Source organism: Lynx rufus, unplaced genomic scaffold (assembly GCF_022079265.1).
Source record: "Lynx rufus isolate CCGP_SWC_20201006 ecotype Redwood Valley unplaced genomic scaffold, mLynRuf1.p SCAF_10, whole genome shotgun sequence".
Classification (NCBI taxonomy): domain Eukaryota; kingdom Metazoa; phylum Chordata; class Mammalia; order Carnivora; family Felidae; genus Lynx; species Lynx rufus.
Genome location: NW_025814824.1, coordinates 50,722 through 73,895, shown reverse-complemented (window position 1 = coordinate 73,895; position 23,174 = coordinate 50,722). Strand labels below are relative to the sequence as shown.

Here is a 23,174-nt window from a genome sequence, read left to right as displayed (position 1 = left end):
TCAAAACTCTACAGAAAACAGGCAACAACCTCTTTGACCTCAGCTGCAGCAATTTCTTGCTTGACACATCTCCAAAGGCAAGGAAATTAAAAGCAAAAATGAACTACTGGGACTTCATCAAGATAAAAAGTTCTGCACTGCAAAGGAAACAATCAACAAACTAAAAGGCAACCGACAGAATGGGAGAAGATTATTTGCAAATGACATATTGAATAAAGGGCTAGTATCCAAAATCTATAAAGAACTTACCAAACTCCACACCTGAAAAACAAATAATCCAGGGAAGAAATGAGTAGAAGACACTTTTCCAAAGAAGACATCCAGATGGTCAACAGACATATGAAACGATGCTCAACGTCACTCCTCATCAGGGAAATACAAATCAAAGCCACAATGAGATACCACCTCACACCGGTCAGAGTGGCTAAAATGAACAAATCAGGAGACTAGAGATGCTGGTGAGGAACCCTCTTGCACTGCTGGTGGGAGGGCTAACTGGTGCAGCTGCTCTGGAAAACAGTGTGGAGGTCCCTCAAAAAATTAAAAATAGAACTATCCTATGACCCAGCAAGAGCACTGCTAGGAATTTACCCAAGGGATACAGGAGTGCTGATACACATGGGCACATGTATCCTAATGTTTATAGCAGCACTTTCAACAATAGCCAAATTATGGAAAGAGCCTAAATGTCCATCAACTGATGAATGGATAAAGAAGATGTGATTTATATATAGAATGGAATACTACTTGGCAATGAGAAAGAATGAAAACATGCCATTTGCAGCAACATCGATGGAACTGGAGGGTATTATGTTAAGTGAAATAAGTCATACAGAGAAAGACAGATACCATATGTTTTCACTCGTATGTGGATCTTGAGAAACTTAACAGAAGACTGAGGGGAAGGGGAAAAAATAGTTACAAACAGAGAGGGAGGGAGGCAAACCACAAGAGACTCTTAAATACAGAGAACAAACTGCGGGTTAATGAGGGGTGGGGAAGAAGGGAAAGTAGGTGATGGGCATTGAGGAAGGCACTTGTTGAGATGAAGACTGGGTGTTGTATGGAAGTGAATTTGACGATAAATTATATTAAAGAAACAAAGAAAGAAAATTAAAAAAAAAAAAAAAAACATAGTTCACGGGTGCCTGGGGGGCTCAGTGGGTTAAGCCTCTGACTTTGGCTCAGGTCATGATCTCATGGTTCATGAGTTCTAGCCCCACACTGGGCTCTGTGCTGACATTGTGGAGCCTGCTTGGGATTCTCTCTCCCTTTCTCTGCCCCTTCCCTGCTTGCTCTCTCTCAAAATAAGTAAAATTTTTTAAAACGGGGAAGGCGCCTGGGTGGCTCAGTCAGTTAAGCATCTGCTCTTGGTTTCGGCTCAGGTCATGACCTAACAGTTGGTGAGTTTGAGTCCACATCAGGCTCTGTGCTATCAGGGGGAGCCTGCTTGGGATCCTCTGCCCTCCATCTCCACCCCTCCCTTGCTCGCTCGCTCTCAAATATAACATTTTAAAAAATAAAAATAAATTAAAAAAACACAGAAAACAAAGTTCTCTGGACTGAGACTTCTACACAGGGTACCTGCAGAACCGAATGGGTGAGATTAAACAAGACAGTGCCCAAGGCCTCTTAACAGCTGCCAGGAGTAGCAGAAAGCCTTAAAATCAAATAATAAACCACTTCATCACAATAGAGGGATCTCTGAACCACATTGTCAAAAATCAAGAGCTCCTATAAGCAATGCCTGCATTCAATTCTGAGGAATAGGGCTTTCCACCCAGGTTGGGTAACGATACTCCAGCCACCAGAGGAATCTAGGCCACAGTGGCAAACTGGCAAAGCGATGCCCTTTGTGATTTGTATTTGTGTTCTTCAAAGTGATGTAGCTGTCAATGTGTAAATTTCAGGAAATTTCACCATACTCCCTATGATTTTTCTAGCATGTCACAGGAAACCGAAGATTTCAAAACACGGGGCTTGAATTGGCACATCACCGATTAGCTGAGTAAGCAGACAGTGGCCACTGCGGTTGATGGAGCCTATCTTCCAAATGTAATGTTTTTATCCCACTTGATGTTTACATTACCTGCCTAGCCCCAGATGACATTTGTTTCCACAATCTCTGATCTACCCCCTCATTTGTAAATATAAGCATATAAAACATTCAACAAAAATCTGAAAACCTCTGAAAGGCATAAAAAAGAACACAAATAGGAAAAGATAATCCACTTCACTGCTAAATAGCCAAATTATGGTAGGAAACAGAAGAAAGTTTTAGAGTAAGTGCAAGTGTCCTCCAAGACATTCAAAAAAATGTTACATACATTAAAAACAATGTGCTGCACAGGGACCTATGCAGACTAAGCAAAACAAGAAAAATCTTGAAGAACTGATTACAGGAGAAAGCACAGAAATCCAGAAAAAGGAAGAGCATCAGAATGGATAAATATCAAGGTAAATATGGGCTGTATAAAATATTACAATGTACTACAGTGCTTAAAAAATACAGAATGTAGTTGCAAAACAGTAACGCAAAAAGTAGAAGAGAAACACATCTCTCTTGAAAGGTGACAGAACAGGTAGACAAAAGACATCAGTGAATACATAAAAGATGTCAAACGTAATGAACACATTTAACATACTTACCATATAGAGAACACTATTCTAGGGAATACTTGTTCTTTTCAGGCCATATGGAAAACTTACAAGACTTAGCCATATACTAGGATACAAAACAAGCGTCAGCAAATTTAAAAGAACTAAAATAATACATAATATGTTCTCTGATAATACAACAATCTAGAAAAGTCCCCAAATGTTTGGAAATTAAGACAATACACTTCCAACAATCCATGAGTCAAAGAAGTCACAAGAAGTATTAGAAAAAAGAAGAAACTAAATGGTAATAAAGATACAACACATTAAACTCATGAGTATAAGCACGTCAATGCTTAGAGACCAATTTAAAGTTTTAAATACATTAAAACTGAAAAGCAACAAAAGGCTGAAATCAATGTTCTAAGCTTCCATGTAAAGAACCTAGAAACCTCTTTCAGCTCTGTCCTATCATACTCAGTGTGTGGCTGGCGTATTTTCAGAGAGAGAGGAAGGCCCTCCTAATGCATGATAGACCGGACCCAAGTGGCCTCTCTCGGTTCCTAGGAGTGCAACAGTTTCTATCTGCACCTGGGGTGTTGTCAGCAGAATCCACCAACCTGCTCCTGTAGTCTTCCCCTTTCTAGCCAAGGCTACTTTTGATGTCATTTCCAAGACCTACAGCTATCTCACCCTTGACCTTTGGAAAGAGACTGTGTTCACCCAGTCTCCCTATCAGGAATTCACTGACCATCTTGTAAAGTCCCACACCAGAGTCTCTGTGCAGAGGACCCAGGCTCCAGCTGTGGCCACCACATAGTTTTGTACAAAAAAATAAAGTGAATTAAAACTTGTTAAAAAAATAAGTAAAATAAAATAAAATAAAATAAAATAAAATAAAATAAAATAAAATAAAATAAAATAATCTAGAAAAAGAACAGCAAATCCAACCCAAAGAAATAATGAAATAAGGTAATAAAAGAACAGAAATCGGGGCGCCTGGGTGGCGCAGTCGGTTAAGCGTCCGACTTCAGCCAGGTCACGATCTCGCGGTCCGTGAGTTTGAGCCCCGCGTCGGGCTCTGGGCAGATGGCTCAGAGCCTGGAGCCTGTTTCCGATTCTGTGTCTCCCTCTCTCTCTGCCCCTCCCCCGTTCATGCTCTGTCTCTCTCTGTCCCAAAAATAAATAAATGTTGAAAAAAAAAATTTTTTTAAAAATAAAAAAAAAATAAAAGAACAGAAATCAATGAAATGAAATCTAAACATTCAATAATGAAAATCAACAAAACCAAAAATAACTCCTTTGAAAAGATTAGAAATGATAATTCTTAAACTATTGGAACTACACCAAAATAAAAAGCTTTTGCACAGGGAAGGAAACCACAACTAATGAATGACAAGATAATAAAGAATGTGAGAAGTAACTGCAAAAGACCTATCAGTAAGGGTATGTTAATACTCAAATTATTGAAAGAACTTACACAACTCAATACCAAAAAACAAAAAAACAAAACAAAAAAACCCAAATCCACAAATAATCCAATTAAAATGGGCAGAAAACCTGAAGAGACATTTTTTCCAGAGAAGACATAAAAATGGCCAATGGACACATGAACATCACTAATCATTGGGAAACGCAAATCAAAAGCACAATGAGATACCATCTCAGACCTGTAAGATGAATGGCTAGTATCAAAAAGCCAAGAAATAACAAGTGTTGGTAAGGATGTGGAGAAAAAGGAAACCTTCATGCACTGTTGGTGGGATTGTAAATTTGTGGAGCCATTATGGAAAAGAGTATGGAGGATCCTCAAAAATTAAAAATAGAATTACCATATGAACCAGTAATTCCACTCCTGGGTATTTACCTAAAGAAAACAAAAACACTAATTCAAAAAGATATATGCACCCCTATGTTGACTGAAGCATTATTTATAATAGCCAAGACATGGAAGCAATTTAAGTTTCCATTAATATATGAATGGATAAAGAAGATGTGGTATATATATACACAATGTAACATTACTTTGCCAGTTATAAAATAAAGAAGTCCCAGGGATGTACAATATAGGGAACTTAGCAAGACTATAACTTTGTATGGTGACAGATGGTAACTATCATGGTGGTGAGCATTTTGCAATGTATAGAATTGTCAAATCACAATGTTGTACACCTGAAACTAATGATATTATACTGTATTTCAATTAAAAATAAAAATAAAAAAAGTCACACACACACAGGGGAATATTACTCAGCCATTAAAAAAAGGAAGGAGGGGTGCCTGGGTGGCTAAGTCGGTTGAGTGCCCAACTTCGGCTCAAGTCATGATCTTACAGCTCGTGAGGTCAAGACCCCCCGTTGGGCTCTATGCCGACAGATCAGAGCCTGGAGCCTGCTTCGAGTTCTGTGTCTCCCTCTCTCTCTGCCCCTCCCCCAATCACACTCTGTCTCTCTCTCAAATTCAACATTAAAAAAAAAAAAAAAGAAAAAAAGGAAGGAAATTCTGCCATTTGAGACAACATCAATGGACCCTGAGAGCATTTTGCTAAGAGAAATAAGTGAAAGACAAATATCAATTGATCTCACTTTTATGTGGAAGCAAACAAAACAAACAAGTTTATAGATACAGAGAACAGACTGGTAGTTGCCAGAGGCAGGGGATGAAGGGTGAAATGGATGAAGCTTCCAGTTATAAAATAAATTTATATCAAAACTGAGTGGGATTTATGCAAGGGTAGCCTAATATTCAAAATCAATATAACTAACCACAATACCCAAATAAGGGGGAAAATCTAATTATTATCTGGTTATACGCAGAAAGTTCACTTGTTAAAATTTAACACCCATTCAGGGTAACAACTCTAAGCAAAATCAGAACAGAGGTGACTTCCTTTCTCTGATAAAGACTATCTACAAAAACAAATCTACAGAAAATATCACATTTAATGGTAAATTTTAGATCACTTTCCACCAAAGAGCATCTAGGAGATAAGGACGTCCACTACTGCGACTGCTTCTATTCAACACTGTACTGGATGTCACAGTAAGGCAATAAGAAAGGAAAAAAAAAAAAAAGGACTGGAAGGAGTTAACTGTCACTATTCACAAAATATGTGAATATGTATATAAAAATCTACAGATAAACACTTAGGATTAATGAGTGAATTTAGCAAAATCACTAGACACAAGGTGAAAACAAAAACAAATTGTTTTATATACCAACATAACAGAAAATTAAACCTTTAAAACTATACCATTTATTTATTGTTTTTAAATTTATTTTAATGTTATTTATTTTTGAGACAGAGACAGAGCACAAGCAGGGGAGGGGCAGACAGAGAGGGAGACACAGAATCTGAAGCAGGCTCCAAGCTCTGAGCTGTCAGCACAGAGCCTGATGCGGGCTCAAACTGATGAGCTGTGAGATCATGACCTGAGCTGAAGTGGGACACTCAACTGACTGAGCCAGCCAGGTGCCCCTAAAACTGTACCATTTATAAACACCATCAAATACCTAGGAATAAATCAGGTGAAAAATCTCTGCACTAAGAGAAAATGTTACTCAAATTTTAAAGACTAGATATAAAGATGATATACCATGTAGAAGACTCAATATTATAAAGATCAGTTCTCCAATTAATCCAACCTCAATGTAATCAATCAAAATTCCCATCAAGTTACTGTGTGAATACTGAAGAGTTGATTATAAAATGTATATAGATATATAAAAGGCCTACAATAGCCAAGGCAATCTTGAGGAAGAAGAACCAAGCTATAGAAGTTACAAAAGATAGCAAGATATTGCTACAGAAATCAACACAGCCTGGTACTGACACAGGACAATAGAGTAAGATATATAAATAGAATATAAAACTCAGAAACAAATCCATATGTATTTGGTTGACTGGTTTATGACAAAGTTGACACAGTGGGGAGAGGGAGATTTTTTTCAATAAATGATGCTGGTTCAACTATGCATTATTCATATGGAATCAAAAGGAACCTATAAAAAGGACCCCTACAAAACACAGTGACTTATTTCTAGATGGATGGCAGATCTATGTGTGAAAAAGAAACCAATAAAACTTTGGGGAAGAAGGTTTCTTAAACAAGACTTTAAGAAAGCGCTAACCTTAAGGGGAAAAATTAATAATCTGAACTGCATAAACTAAAGCCTGGCTAGCTGCAGGGTATATCAGTAAAATTACTCTGGAAAACTTTTGGCAGTACATATATACTGAAGTTGAAAGAAACCCTGCAATTTTACTCTTAAGTATATATTACAAGAAATGTGTACACACAATCATCAAAAGACTTTTACAAGAAATATCACGACAGCAATATATGTAAGAGGCAAAGACTGGAAACCCAAATGTTCATCAACCGAACAGATTTCAGTGATCTGATAAAAGGATTCACAGGACTCAGGAGTGGTTATATTCACAGTGACAATTGCTCACTCCATTTATTTCTTCGCCTCTCAGTATTTGACACTATTGTTCACTATTTAACTGTTCTCTTTACTCAGCTGGATTTTCTTTTTACCTCTTTGTACTTTCTTCTTCTTCTTTTTTAAAGTTTATTTATTTATTTTGAGAGAGAGAGAGCGCACAAGGAGGGGAGGGGCAGAGAGGCAGAGAGAGAGAGAGAGAGAGAGAGAGAGAGAGAGAGAGAGAGAGAGAGAGGACATTTTAGCAAAAGGATGCAGCTCAGAACTGCAAACTCACTGTTTTTGCCTAAAGTTCAGTAATTGAATGAATCAATGCTTCTTGGTTTGTTGTATGTGTTTGAATTCCAGAGCACTGAAATGTCTGTTTGACTGTTCTGTCCAATTTTATTAGAAGATAATTTGCTCACCTCCTTATACCATCATGTCAAAAGTCTGACAGTAACTTTTGGAAGAAAAAAAGATAAAACCTGAACACTGCTTCAGAGACCTGTGTGACATTATTAACATAAAAGTGTGTGATAAAAGTCCCCAAACAAAAGGACAGAGGAGGCAACAACAATACTTGAAGAAACAATGGCCAAAAAATTCCCAAGTTTGATTAAAAATATTAATTCATAGACCCTATCAGCTAAATAAACCCCAAGTAAAAGTAACACAAAGAGATCCACACTTAGACACCTTAATGCACAAATTATTAAAAGACAAAGAGAAAAATCTCTAGGCAGAGAAAAGAAAAAAAAATGAAAATGAATTCACCACATACAGTAGGGACTGATAAATTATTCTGTAAAGGGACATATAGTACATAGGAAATATTTCAGGGTACATGGTCTGTGTTGCAACTCTGCCATTGCAGCACCAAAGCAGCCACATTCAATGGGCACTACTGAGGTCCAACAAATTTTTATTTAAGGATACTTCTACCTGAATTTCATATCAATTTCATATCTTCTTTCAAGTGTTTCCAAATGTTTACATTTTACATTTAAAAATATAAAAATTGGGGCACCTGGGTGGCTCCATCAATAAAACATCATCCAACTCTAGATTTCAGCTCAGGTCATCTTACAGTTGTGAGATGAGGCCCTATGTCGGGCTCTGTCCTGAGTCTGCTTAAGATTCTCCCTGTCCCCAGGGGCGCCTGGGTGGCTTAGTCGGTTGAGCGTCTGACTTCAGCTCAGGTCATGATCTCACGGTTCACGGGTTCGAGCCCCACGTCGGGCTCTGTGCTGACAGCTTGGAGCCTGGAGCCTGCTTCGGATTCTGTGTCTCCCTCTCTCTCTCTGCTCCTGCCCCACTCATGCTGTCTCTCTCTCTCTCTCTCTCTCAAAAATAAACATTAAAAAAAAAATTTAGATTCTCCCTCTCCTGTTCCCTGCTCATGCTCACTCTCGCTCTCAAAAAAAAAAAAAAAAAACAAAAAAACAAGTAAAAACCATTCTTAGCACACAGATCACATAAAAACAGGCAGTAAGCCAGGTTAGGCCTGTAGGCCATACTTTACAGACCCTGACGGAAGGGAAAGAACAATACTTAGGAAGAGCTGACTGCCTATCAGATAAAATGGATGCCAGAAGGCAACGTAATGATATAAGTGCTCAAAAACCTATGAAAAAAATCAGCATGTTTTATGTATCAAATTTTAAGAAAGGAGACCTACCAACTGTTATACTTCCATGTCAACTCTTCTTATAATTGTACCAAAGTTGGAAATCAGCACTGCTTTTTTTTAAGCATTCAAAAGTTTACTGATATAAACAGACTATAACATACACACCCAGAGCACACAGGAGAGAAACGCCAAGCAAAAGTCAGTACATCTGCTTAGTTAAGTCTCATTATATCACAACACTCAGCTGTACAAGAGAAAAGAGATTTAACACACTGTGATCATATAAACACTTTTACTGAATGCCATTTATCTCATTTTAATAATTATAAGGCGCACAGAGGGAAAATTCTGGGTACTTGGTCAAAAAACCATTAGAAAACTATCAAAACTATAAGATGGACCTGAACCCCCAGATTCCAGGAAGCAAGACAGTCTCCATGTGACTAAAGCTAGAACTTGACTTCCTTTTACGTGGAGAGCAAAGCACCCGTGTACTATACTCCAAATGCCCCCAACAGTCCCATCCCATTTTATCCACCTCAGTTCCCAAAAGGAAATGATTAAGTGAAGGAAAAGAAGGGCTGGACTGAAGAGGAAATAAGGGGGAGACAAGACAGAATATATGGTTTGTTGAATAAATGAGCACATATTTTGACAGTAAGGACAGGAAACCGAATGTGGCAGCAAAGTGTTTAAAGGGCACTCTCTGATTATTAGATCACCATATGGAGAGGATGGTGTGGGGGAATACTGTATTCTTGAATCTCTAGCTTGCAAAAGAAAGTCTGCAAATTCCAAGAATAGAATTTTCCACTCACAGGGACGAGTATTAAGTGTATCTTTATTGAAATAGTGCTCTATTTAAGTATGTCTGAAGATGTTTGTTAGTTTAATCAGATAACTTTATTTGCAATAAAAAGAGATTAGGCCCTCCAAGAGGATGCACATTTTGAATAGAGGGTAGAGTGTAAGTCAGGGACGTAAAGAGTCATTTTTATGTACAAACTACTGCTACTAGAAGGTTAAGCCAATGTGTGAGGTCAACTTCACAAATCTGCTTCAGTGTATTAGGGGCTGAGAACTTTCTGATGGTATTTTAATAAACTACGGTTGTACTCTAGGACATGGCTACAAGTGACAGGCAACAAATCTCACATAGAAAATGACTAAGAAAGAGTAAATTGTTCTCTACTACCTCAGACAGAGGGCTCCTACTGGTGCTAAAATGCAAACAGTCAGATTGGACAAAATATTAGTATGTAGGTACTGTTCTGTATCTCCAAATTGTTCCCTCAGACGACTTCTGTTCTATATCTCCAAATCCTTCCCTCAGATGACTTCTCGCCCAATGGAAACAGGACAGAGTGCTGTCCACTAGTTACAGAATAGAACCAACCCTAGGGGTGGCCTGGGTGGCTCAGTTGGTTAAGCGTCTGACTTCGGCTCAGGTCATGATATCACAGTCTGTGAGTTTGAGCCCCGCATCGGATTCTGTGCTGACAGCTCAGAGCCTGGAGCCTGCTTCGGATTCTGTGTCTCCCTCTCTCTCTGCCCCTCCCCTGCTCAAGCTCTGTCTCTCAAAAATGGATAAATGTTAAAAAAAACACTTTTTTTAGAATGGAACCCACACACGAACCGTCATCCTAACAGTTACATCATGGTGGGTGACAGATGCAAGATGCCAAGAACTAGTTATCTGACAACAGTGAACCCAACATAAAGATGATAAACAAACTGCTGCGATGAAATAAACCCTAATTTTGTTCCTTCCTCATCAAACAACCTAACATTATCAGTTCTCTGTCCAACCAGAAAAGGCAGAAAGTGGAGGGAAATGCCAGAGGAAAAAAAAATCTTTTCCCCCCAAAAGGAAGAGGGAACCAGCCCCGCAACATCAGAACAAAAACAGATGTAGCAAACTATGGTGTAAAGGCTGGGGAAGACAGGACAGTAAAGGACATTTAGCCTTACTTGACTCCAAGAGCTCAGAAAAAGAGAATGAACCCATCTACTAACTCAGCAACACTTCTATGAAGTGTGTCAGAGTGATGCTAGCAACTCTCTATTCCACACACATGAGTTTATTTTAACCAAATCTTTGCAAGCACCAAAACCGGCTCGAAACTGGAAAGAGGCGGTAAAGCAGCATTTTAGCTGGCTTCGAAGGCTGCATTCCAAGGTCTAACAAGGACAAAGAACCACCAGGAAAATTATCTGCACTGGGCAGTAAGAAGAAAAGCACATCAGTCTTTGGGATACATTAAAATTAACTAACTAGGGGTGGCTGGGTGGCTCAGCTGGTTAAGCGTCTGACTTCAGCTCAGGTCATGATCTCACAGTTCATGAGTTTGAGCACCACATTAGGCTGTCTGCTGTCAGCATGTCAGCACAGAGCCCACTTCGGATCCGGTCTCCCTCTCTCTCTGCCCCTCCCCTGCTCATGATCTCTCTCTCTCTCAAAAATAAATAAACATTGAAAATAATAAATAAAATAAAATAAAATAATTAATTGAAATTAAAACAGATCTGACAATCTGTTGTAGGGCCAAAAAGGTTCCCAAGGATTTGAACTGTCTGGAAGGTGGTTTTAGAATTCCTAACAAGGCCTCAAAAGTATCCCAAGTTCTTCATTTCACTCTGAAGTCTTACTAGAGAATGATTATAGGATTAACTCTATATTGAGAAACCTGCTGAACCACTACAGATTTCTGGCTGCATCAGAAAAATACTTTTCAAAACTCTTAACAAAGAAGCTGAGGGGGACAGGCAGTCAGAGAGCTAGGACCAAACATAACATAGTTCAGGGGCACCTGGGCGGTTCAGTCGGTTGAGCATCCAACTTCGGCTCAGGCCATGATTTCATGGCTCGTGGGTTCGAGCCTCATGTCAGGCTCTGTGCTGACAGCTCAGAGCCTGGGCCTGCTTCAGATTCTGTGTGTGTGTCTCTCTCTCTCTACCCCTGCACACGTTCTGTCTTTCTCTGTCTCTCAAAAATAAACAAACATTGAAAAAAAATTTTTTTTTAATAACATAATTCCTTAAAATGAGTGGCCTGGCATGTCTATATTCACACTAAAAACAGGTCTCAAAGAAACAATCCCCTGAGGACACACATGTGTGCCTACAATGCATATATTTATTATTCAAAGAAAACATCTACTAAGCACCGTGTCAAAGGCAGCCCAATGATGAACACAGCAGGCTCATGAAACTTAAAATGGGGGACCCCCATTAACTAATAACCATTACCTTCTGTAATAAAGCGTTAGGAAGGAAAAGGCAGTGCAACAAGACAGAATAAAACAAGTTTAAAAACAGGCAATCTTTTAAGTCGACTGTTCCATCCAAGTAGTAATTTTAATTAATCAAATTTTATTTTAATGCACCAAAAGAATTACAAATTTAAAAACCACACAGCAAAGTCCTACATAAGGCTAACAGCCACCCTGTAAAGTTAGCTATTTGCCAAACCTATTTTGGGAACAAAGTTTACCTGTATACAAAGGGATTCTTTGGTTAAGGCAAAATGTTAACTGGGAAGAGTTAACCACCAATGAGTTTTAAAGAACAATTTAAGACAAATGAAATTTAAGGCCAATTTTAAAATATCCTTTTTTCAATTTTAAAATGTATTTATTAGAATTATTAGCGATAAAGCACCTAAAATCTACATGCCACGTTTTCTTTAGCATCTCCCTTCCCTCTATCCACACTATACATCAAATATCCAGAAATTGAATGCAGCCTCTGCAAAGAAATGGCAATAGGTAAGCTAGCTACCAAAAATGAAAATCTGTACATTCTTACAATTATCACTTGTGTTACAAGGTACTCACCAATCTATTTACTATGTTCTTAGTCAGAGGCCATTACATCCAAAGTCAGTTATAAATTTTGACAAAGTTTTGTGATAAGTTCCTCTAGTACAGCTTAATGATCTTCCTAAATGCAGACAGTTCACTCACAGCACTTCCAAGATTCTGGTTCAGTGGGAATGCCTGGTTACTTAACAATATTTAATGAGTAGCCCAGGTGTTTTGTTGCAGGTAGTTCACAGTCTACACAGTGGAAACAACCCAGCGGAATAAGCAGTCTTAAATCATTGTCAAATCTACTCTCAAACACATAGCTAGACATACAACCCTGAGGATATGTGCTTAAGAACCTCTCTTTTGCTTTCAAAAAAACCAACTTCTTCAGCAATACTTACAGTTAACATTGGAGTTGTCAACAAGCCCCACGCAAAGAATTCTAGGAAGATGACAATAGCAGCATGGTATACACTTGGTCGGCCAAAGCCCTGTAGCTAAAAAAGGAAGAAAGTTATTATGAAAACTAGTAAACATATGTAAGAAATCCATTACCCTAATAGTATCTAACACAAAAAAAGTGCTACACAAAATAAACTTAAAACCTACCTATATTGTGTAAGATAAAACTTCATTCTGCGGTATGCCTGATTCCTTCATCTTGCCTCATCACAGAAAATGCCAAGGTTAAAAAGTTTTTACTTGTCTCATCAATGCAAATAACTGAGTTCTGGCTGAGAACCAACTGGGGCTTTAAGAGACTGAGGTTCCAGGACCTGACAATTCTGTCTCGTACTAATTACGTGTTCCTCCACAACGTGGCTGCTCTAACCTAAAGTTTCCCTAGCTATGTAATGACATGTGGGTACGTGGGTCTCTTACTCAAGAGCTTCCAGGGCAGCACAGATGATTTAAATGATGGCGGGCAGAGGAAGAACAATAAGGAAAACACAGTCCATACCACAGTGTCAAAATCCAGCTTTCGGTGTCTATTGCGTTTTAAGACTGTGCCTGTTTTCCTAATTTTCTGCAGTTTGTGACTTCTGCAGACAAAATCTAAATTCTCTTCAATTTAATGTTCTTTGGCTTTGTGACATCCTCACTAGAAGATTAGGTGCCTTGCTACTGTTTGGTAGTAACTAGAAGTGATGCTTGCAAAAGACTCTATAAAATCCACACTATTCCTATGTTTATATCTTTAATTCTTTAAAAGGTAAAAGTATATCCACATGGTTTAAATGCAATCTAATCATAAGGAAATGATCAGACAAATCCAGATCGTGGGACATTATACAAGACAATGTGGGACATTATATAAGACAACATTATATAAGACAAAATGTCCATGTCAATGGGCCCCCTGGGTGGCTCAGTTGGTTAAGCATCCAACTCTTGATTTCAGCTCAAGTTGTGATCTCTGGGTTCATGAGACTGAGCCCACATCGGGCATTGCACTGATAGCACAGAGCCTGCTTGGGATTTTCTCTCCTCCCTCTTCTCTCTGCCCCTCCCCCACTGGCTCATGTGTGCATGCGTGTGCGTGCACTCTCTCTCAAAAGAAACTAAAAAAAAAAAAAGTCAATGTCATAAAAGACAAAAAATAAAGGCAGGGAGATTCATACACATTGAAGGAGGTAAGAGCTGCAACAACCAAATGTGGGATCCTGGACTGGATCCTGGATGAAAAGAGAACAAAAGAATAAAATGTGAATTTGGACTACATATTAGATAATAATATGGGTGGTTCTTGATGTCCACACCTTATTATCAAATGGCTTAGCCAAACAAACAAAAAAATGGTACATACATACTTCCTAAAGCAAATGTTACAAAATGTTAACTGCTAAATTTAGACGAAGGGAATAGAATTTCAATGTTTTTGGAGTTTTGGGAATTTTCAGAGCCAAGAACAATTGTTATTAAAAATTCAAACTTAGGGGCGCCTCAGTGGCTCAGCCTCACTCTTGATTTTGGCTCAGGTCATGATCTCATGGTTCATGGGATTGAGCACCGCATCAGGCTCTGTGTTGTCAGCGCAGAGCCTGCTACGGATCCTCTGTCACCCTCTCTCTGCCCAGCCCCCGCTCTTGTTCTCTCTCTCAAAAATAAACATTAAAAAAAAATTCACACTTGTAAATTTCTCAATTTTTTTTCAATGTCCAAAAGTAAGTACTTTTAAATGTCATTAAATAAGACATTTGCAAAAACAGAAAACATTTTACCAAGTTTAAAAGAAAAAGTATTTCCTCCTCCCCCAAAACCAAAAGGCCTTGAACATAACCATCAAAAAGCACTATTTTGCAGCTGTCCTTTACGAACAGAAGAATGAATGGAAATGGAAGCAACTGTTCAGCCTCTACCTGTGGCTAAGCCTTCTGAGACTCTCTGTGACTGAGAGACTCTCTGAGACTCTATTCCTGCTGCTGGAGACAGAAACCTTGCCATTACCCTTGGCTCTACCCACACTGTCCTCCATCTAATTCCACCACCTCTAGCACAGATTACAGAGTAGCTTTCCAACCCTGTTCCCTCACCCACTGCACAGCAGCCAGGGATCCATTCAAATGTAAATCAGATCCTGGGAACTCCTCTGCTCCAGGGCCTTCAGTCCCCCATCCCACTGGTCCAACAAGGTCTCCCACCTTTCTATCCCCTTGTTATGCTCTTGTTTTCTAGAGTATTCCAACAAACCGTAGGATTCATTTTTTTTTTAAATTTTTTTTAACGTTTATTTATTTTTGGGACAGAGAGAGACAGAGCATGAACGGGGGAGGGGCAGAGAGAGAGGGAGACACAGAATCGGAAACAGGCTCCAGGCTCCGAGCCATCAGCCCAGAGCCTGACGCGGGGCTTGAACTCATGCACCGCAAGATCGTGACCTGGCTGAAGTCGGACGCCTAACCGACTGCGCCACCCAGGCGCCCCTGGTAGGATTCATTTTTATCTACCTCCCATGGAATGGTAATTTAAATGCTATGTAGGATGTATCCCAAATAGCCCTCCTCTCACCCAACTACAGCAAGGAGTAAGCACTCCACAACATAACATGAGAGGGAAGAAGGATTTCTTCTCTGATCTTTTAATAGCAAAACCCGGGGTGCCTAGGTAGCTCAGTCAGTTAAGCCTCCGCTTCGGCTCAGGTCATGATCTTGCAGTTGGTGAGTTTGAGCCCCACATCGGGCTCCTTGTTGACAGCTCGGAGCCTGCTTCGGATGCTGTGCCCCCCCCCCCAAGTTCCCCCTTTCTGTCCCTCCCCCACTCGTGCTCTATCTCAAAAATAAACATTAAAAAAATAAAAATAAATAATAAACAGCAAAACCCAAAATGCAGAAAAAGTTTTGAAACAGATGACCCAGTTTCTTCAACAAGGAAATGGTATGGGCAAGAAAAAAAGAAAAAGGAGGGAGAACTATGTTAGTACATAGATTGAAAGAAATTTCAGAAATATTAACCAAAAGCAATATGTGGGGCTTTGGGTTTTGACTCAAACTAGCTGGAAAAAAGACAATTCTGAGACAATCATGGAAATTCGAAAACAGACTATTAGCTGACAATAAAGAATTATACTCCTTGTAATAATGGTATTGAAGTAAGGCATGTTTTTAAAAGATCTTTCTTTCTTAGAGATACATACTAATGTGTATGTTTGTGAAACGTGAGTATGTTTGGAATCTGTTTTAAAATTTATAGAAAAAATGTGGAACTGGTGGCAAAAATAAATTTTAAAGAAGTAAATTAGACGGTATTTCCCAATAATTTCTAATTATTTGGGTGAAAATTCTGATAGTCACCACCCAACACTACAAAGCAATTGCTTCCAGTGGGTGAGTCTGTCAACAGATAGCCCAAACATTCCTTTTGAATGATTCATTTTAATCATTAAGCATCACACATACAAGAATCTCAAAAAACTCTGGAAACAGGGGAAACTGTTTCCTAAGAAACATAGGAAGGCAACCCTGTTTCTTGTTTGCAGTTTCTGTGGTTTGGTGATTTCACAAGCAATGGAGATCTATTTGTGGAGACCACTGGGATAGAGATCCATGTGGCTGCAATGCTGACTAAACATAAAGACAGATAGACACCTTAATCTGTGTGCTGTATCTTCAGGATATTATGCTATTTTAACAACTTGCAAAAAAACAGACAACCTACCTTTTTGTTTATATATTGTATGTTTAGATGTATCAATTAGAAATTGTTTAACAAACACCTCTTCTAAAATGCCAACACTTTCTTATTCTCATTTCTACATAAATTAATTGAACTATCATTCATCCCTTAGTCAATACCAGTGACACATCAGAGAAAGGGAGGGTAACAGGCAGGCCTTGGTATGGTGGGAACTAAGTGTGGGCAACTGAATATAAGAAGGTGACAAAAATAAATCTGCCTTCCTTCCAATTCTTCCTAAGCTCTTGGTGGTCAGTATGCTGATGAAAAACGTATCAGAAGTTTCTTCCTTAAATTGTATGAGCGAATCAGAAAGATTTTAACAAAACTTAACTGCCTGTATCCAGTTGAGCCTGATCTAGTGCAGTCTCCCTGGATCAGTTCAATGTCTACTCTCTCCATTGCCCCTTTATACATCAGTATGGAACAAGGACATGTTTAGATGACGAGCATATGGTGATGTCTTTATACACTGGTATTACCATCTTTCCCGCAAATGACTGCAATGGCCTCTTGACCCTATCTTGACTTCTCTTCCCTGTCTTTTCCAAATCTTTCTTGGTGCCACACTTATGTCATCCTATTATACCTGTGGAAATAGGTATATACCTCAGCAAAAAGTGAGCTGCAAATTCCTCTCATCCCTGGACACATCATTTTTTGCAATGTGACTGTGCTGCCTCTGCCATCAAAAGGTAGTCTATTTCTTCACTTCCCTGGGTCTGGGCTGGCTTAACGACTTGCTCTAACCAACAGATGTCAGGTGAAGTGTCAACATGGGCTTCTGAACCGAGGCCTCCAAGACCACATGGAATTGCCTTCTAGGCACAGGAGGATGAAAGTGTCTGAAGCCCTCTCTACTGAGCCACCTAGACCAACTGGTGAACAGCATCACCACCTAGACGACATAGGAGAAAGGCAATCTTAGTTCACTCAAACCCATCAAGCCTGCAGGTGACTACGAAGCGGCAGTCACTCCAAGCAAATCCAGTGAAGAAGCCCAAGATGACCTAATCCAAAGAATTGTCATTAATGGTTGTGGTTTTAAAGCCACTAAATTTGGGGTTAGTTTCTTATGTAGTGATCATTAACTGATTCAGCACCCCCCTTGACCTCATGATTAAGTTTTAAACTCTTAAGACTTTCTTGGGATCCCTTTTGTAGCTATCCAATCTCATCCCTCAGTCCACCCATAACTGTGAAAATCAATAAACAGAAATCCCTCTAAAATTGAGCCAGTAAGCCCTTGCTCCAGGATGCAAACCTCAGTGGCTTCCTTTTTTACGGTAGTGATGATTTGCCTAGCATACTGAAGTTAGCCTATAAGTGAATAAAAGGCATGGTCCCCAGCATTCTGTTTAAAAGACCGGTCACAGGAACCAGTAAGCAATGAATATATATATATTTTTAACTTGAGGAGTTAACATTGTATTGCTTGAGACTCAGTCCTGTTAATTAAGCCTACTGTAATTCTCTCCTAAAGAGAGGTAACTAGAGGTTTAAAGTCAGTCTGGCTACAGAGAAGTTTGTAACTAGTCATCAAAACAAAACACTGCAAAACAAGTATTCCCTGGGATTTCATGCAAAATGGGACACAGAAACCAACGAATAAATCACTACATACATATCCCTAAAAGTTAGCAATGCGCTTAGATACAAAGAAACAAAATATCAAACTCATGAAAGCCAGTACTGAAAGAACTACATACTTGGACTTAGCATTTCTCTTCCACCTAATGTGGTCTTTTGGCATCGTTTTTTAATGGAACATACGTACTTTTTTTGTAAGAAATTACAGCTGTTAGTTACACTGACATATGAATGTTGTAAAGCCTTACAATAAGGGAATATACATGTTCTATTCTCCATAGGTATTCACAATGTTAGAAATCTGTCATATATTTATTTACATGTATATTCATGAGTAAAAACATACTTTTACGTAACTGGTAACAGAATATACAGGTTACCTTTTTTAACCTTTATTTCTCTCCATGTCACTGCATCCAAATCCTCATTCTTTATAACAGCTACACAGTATTCTACTGCCTGAATGTACCCATCATTTTAACCATTCCACTACTGATGCTTATCTATGGAGTTTCCACTTTTTTTTTTTAAGGCAGGGAGGGAGAGAGGGAGAGAGTTATCGTAAGGAGGCTCTGCACCCAGGTGCCCCGAGAGTTTCTACTTTTTTAATGTTGTTGCAATTAATTATTTTTAAATAATTTAAAACCTATCAAAAGGCTGCAAAACCAGTACAAAGTTCTGGTATACCCTTCACCCAACTTTTCCAAATGTTAATGTCTTCTATAACTATGGTACAATTATCCAAACCTAGAAGTTAACATTGCTATACTACTGTAGCTAATTTACATACGTTATTTGAATGTCACCCTTTTTCCCACTAACGTTTTATTTTTCCTGATTTAGGATCTAATCCTGGATTTCACACTGCAATTCGTTCTCATGTTTCCTTGTGCTCTTCCAATCTGAGATAGTGAGTAAGGCTTTTTTTACTTTCGTATTCTTGACACTGTTGAGGACTACTGCTATCCTCTTTACAAGTTATTTTGTAGAATGTCCTTCAATTTGAATTTGTTTAATGCTCTCATTAGACTGATAATAAGCATTTTTAACTTTTTATTGGGCTATAGTTCACGTCCCATTAAAATCACTGTTTTCAACTGTACAATTCAGCATTTTTTTGTTATATTCACAAGGTTGTAAAATTATCACCACTATCTTATTCTGAAATTCGATATTTAGGTGATTTTTCATTACCCCAAAAAGAAACCCCATATCTATTAGCAGTCATTCCCCATTCTCTCCTCACCCCATTTCCTGGCAAGGACTAATACTTTTTGTCTCTACAGATTTGCCTGTTTTGGAATAAAAAATAAATGGAATTCATAAATGGAATCATAGAACATGTAGCCTGTTGTGCCTTGCTTCCTCTATTTAGCATGTTTTCAGGAATCATCCATGTTCATCATTCAATTTTATGGCTGAATAATATTGCATTATATGGACATATTGCTACCTGTTTATTCATCAGTTAACAGACACTTAGGTTGTTTCTAAGTTTGGCTATTATGAATAATGCTGCTAAAAATGTTGAGGTACAATTTTTTGTATGAACATATGTTTCTAATTTCCTTTGCTATGTACCTAGGAATGAAACTGTTGAGACAATATCCTTTTATATATACAACAATGTAGCATTCCGGGATAAATTCCTATGAGTGGAACTGGAGGGCCAAAGTTACACACATTTTAATTTATAATCAGTAAGAACCAAGTGTAATTAAAAAGGTGTGGGTGAAAAGATTTCAATTTACTATTGCAGCTCATCAATTGATTTCTTCAACATATAAAATGTTTCTTAAAAAAAAAATCAAGATGGGGCACTTGGGTGGCTCAGTCAGTAAAGTGTCCAACTTCGGCTCAGGTCATGGTCTCGCGGTTTGTGAGTTTGAGCCCCGCACTGGGCTCTGTGCTGACAGCTCAGAGCCTGGAGTCTGCTTCAGATTCTTTGTCTCCCCCTCTCTCTGTCCCTCCCATGCTCATGCTCTGTCTCTCTCTCTCTCAATAATAAATAAACGTTAAAAAAAAAAAAAAATCAAGACGAACAACCCAACAAAAAACAGGCAAGAGATATGAACAGATAGAAATAGTATCAAACAGCCCTTCAACAACTTCATTCATAGTAAGAAAAATGCAAAAATCAAGCTATGCTCAGATGTAATTCTTATCAGAATCACAGAATTTCAGAAATTTGAGAATATGATTTTACACTGCTAATGGGGATGAGAAATAGTACAATGTCGCAATATCTAGCCAAATTACTTACATATTTATCCTCTGAAGAAACAACTCCACAAAGACAATATGGCAAAAATATGAAGTGTCACATGCACTAGGCTATGGAAGCACTATCATAACCAAAAAGCAAGGGGGTGGGGGGGCGGTGGGAGACAGTTCATTCAGTACTGGCAAAACAGACTACTTTAAATTTTTTTTTTTTTCCTCAACGTTTATTTATTTTTGGGACAGAGAGAGACAGAGCATGAACGGGGGAGGGGCAGAGAGAGAGGGAGACACAGAATCGGAAACAGGCTCCAGGCTCTGAGCCATCAGCCCAGAGCCCGACGCCGGGCTCGAACTCACGGACCGCGAGATCGTGACCTGGCTGAAGTCGGACGCTTAGCCGACTGCGCCACCCAGGCGCCCCAAAACAGACTACTTTAAATCCACACACTAGAGTATTGTACTGTGGCAAAAATATCTCTACATACTACTTTGGAGCAATGCCTAGGATATGCTAAGTAAAACAAAATAAAACAAAACAAAAGCAAGTACAGAATAGTATGTAATTTATAGGCACTTTTTTTTTTTTTTTTGCCAGAGAGGAACAAAGAATATGAATACCTATCACACACATTTATTTGCTTATATTAAACAAAACACAAGATGTTAAGAAAAATAAGCATTCATGCAGTTACATACAGGAAGGAGAAAAGGGAGTGAAAGCCACAGGATGAAGTTAGATTTCATACATTGTTTCATGTTTAACTTTGGAACCAGGTAATGCTTTAGCTAACTGTAAAACAAAATTAAATCCGAATTAAATACGTCATCCTACCTATATATCAAGTTGTGGTTTGGTTATTTTAAAACACAGAATTTGAATGAGCACCTTTAGAAGTTATATTCTAAGAGTAAAAAGTAATCATGCTGGTAGTGATGAATTGTTTTTACCTTCTGAAACTTTCAAATGTAAACGGTGGAATACAGCGAATAAGTCACAATGCTACAGTCAATAGGAACCAAGATTATCACCATAAAAGAAAGATACAAGTATCAAATCAGAGAAGTAAAAACCTGAAATTTGAAATTTGGTTTTAAGAAAACAACATACATTATGATACACATTACCTTAATGAAAAAGTTAGGATTTTCTAGTTCTGGCCACTGAAGACAGAAAAAATGAGCAACCCAATAGGAATGAACACTCCCTAGGCCCAGGATTGTGGTCTTCAACTATCAGTTCCCACTAAAAGAAAACAGGACTTGTTAGACAAACAGCTGACACCAGGTTTGTGGCAAAAAATATCACTGATTCTGGAACATATCTTGCCAAAAGCAAAGATGTTACTAAAGACTACAGTCATGTCAAAAGGATTCAGGCACCAACCTGAAGGAACTCCCACTCGGCAAAGACTGAGTAAAAAGAGTAATATCTATCATTGACTGAAACAGATCATATATGTTCAAATTTACAAGTCCATTCATCTTTGGAGGATGCCAGAAAACCAAGCCATCATTCTGAAAACTGGTAAATGAGGAGGGGGGGAGAAAAGGGAAGCATTCCTTCTGCTTTTGGTGTATCTTAGAATAACCAAATATTTGACTAGGAAAAGCTCTTCTTTTTTTAAGAATTTTAATAACGGACAAAGGAATGATTAATTTAAAATCCTGCCACTTTCTAAGCCTCACTGAAATAGTCAACTAGATAACAAGCATTAATGCCTGTTAAAACAATTAGGTTAAAAGCTGATAAGGCATTTTATAAGGGAATGATTAAGCTGACAATACCTAAAACCTCATCATTACAACATCACAAAGAGAGTTATTTGCTGCGTGATGTGTTACACAAGAAATAAACCACATATAAAGTATTCTTCCCAAAATGAAATAAAACAAACAGAAAGCTTGGATTCAATTTAGCTGATATGTAAGGACCAGTTTATAGAAAATGCAAGTGAAATAAGCTTGGCCTTGTGTGTTTTTAACTGTTAAGGTTAGGATGATGAATACAGGGGTAGTATTCATAACAAAATATAAGGAAACTAAAAAGCTTCAAAGAGGTTGTCAAAAAAACTATTTAAAGAGTGACTTGTATCATTACCAGTGTTTGAGAATACCTGTCTCCCATATCCTAAGACTACAAGTAATTTTTAAATATTTGCTAATTAGAGGGGCGCCTAGGTGGTGGCTCAGTTGGTTGAATGTCTCAGCTGGTTCAGCTCAGGTCATGATCTCACACTCCATGAGTTCAAGTCCTGCGTTGGGCTCTGTGCTGACAGCTCAAAGCCTGGAGCCTGCTTCAGATTCTGTGTCTCCCTTTCTCTCTGCCCCTCCCCTGCTCATGCTCTGTCTCTCTCTGTCTCAAAAATAAATAAAAACATTAAAAAAATTTTTTTTAATATTTGCTAATTAGATATTTTAATGGTTATATCATTTTATTTTGTATTTCCCTGATTACAAGTGAAATACTACTTCTTCCCTATGGTTCTTAGAAAGTTGTATTTCTTTGTCTACAAATTGTTCATTTTGCATACTTTTCATTAGAGAATGTAATTTTTCATATTGATGTATAGGACTTCTTTATAGAAAATACCAAAGATATTTATATTATATAACATTAAATCATTCATTCTCCCTTACCTGCTGGCACCCATACCCTTAAAAACTAAAAGGCACAGACAATTCAACAGTAATAACTGGAGATTTCCATACCTACTTCTAAC

At 38.3% G+C, this 23,174-nt stretch overlaps 1 protein-coding gene and 1 non-coding gene across 2 annotated transcripts in view; one reads left to right on the top strand and one right to left on the bottom strand.

Annotated features, from left to right (window-relative positions):
• MFSD14B (major facilitator superfamily domain containing 14B) overlaps positions 1-23,174 on the bottom strand; it is a 73,067-nt gene that overhangs the window by 31,374 nt on the left and 18,519 nt on the right. Inside the window, exon 2 of the mRNA XM_047100429.1 lies at positions 12,870-12,965. Coding sequence (XP_046956385.1) covers positions 12,870-12,965 — 96 coding nt within the window. The remainder of the gene's footprint in view (positions 1-12,869; positions 12,966-23,174) is intronic.
• On the top strand, positions 3,050-3,178 carry LOC124505349 (small nucleolar RNA SNORA64/SNORA10 family). The gene has a single exon (XR_006960639.1). It is a non-coding gene; the product is annotated as a small nucleolar RNA SNORA64/SNORA10 family (small nucleolar RNA).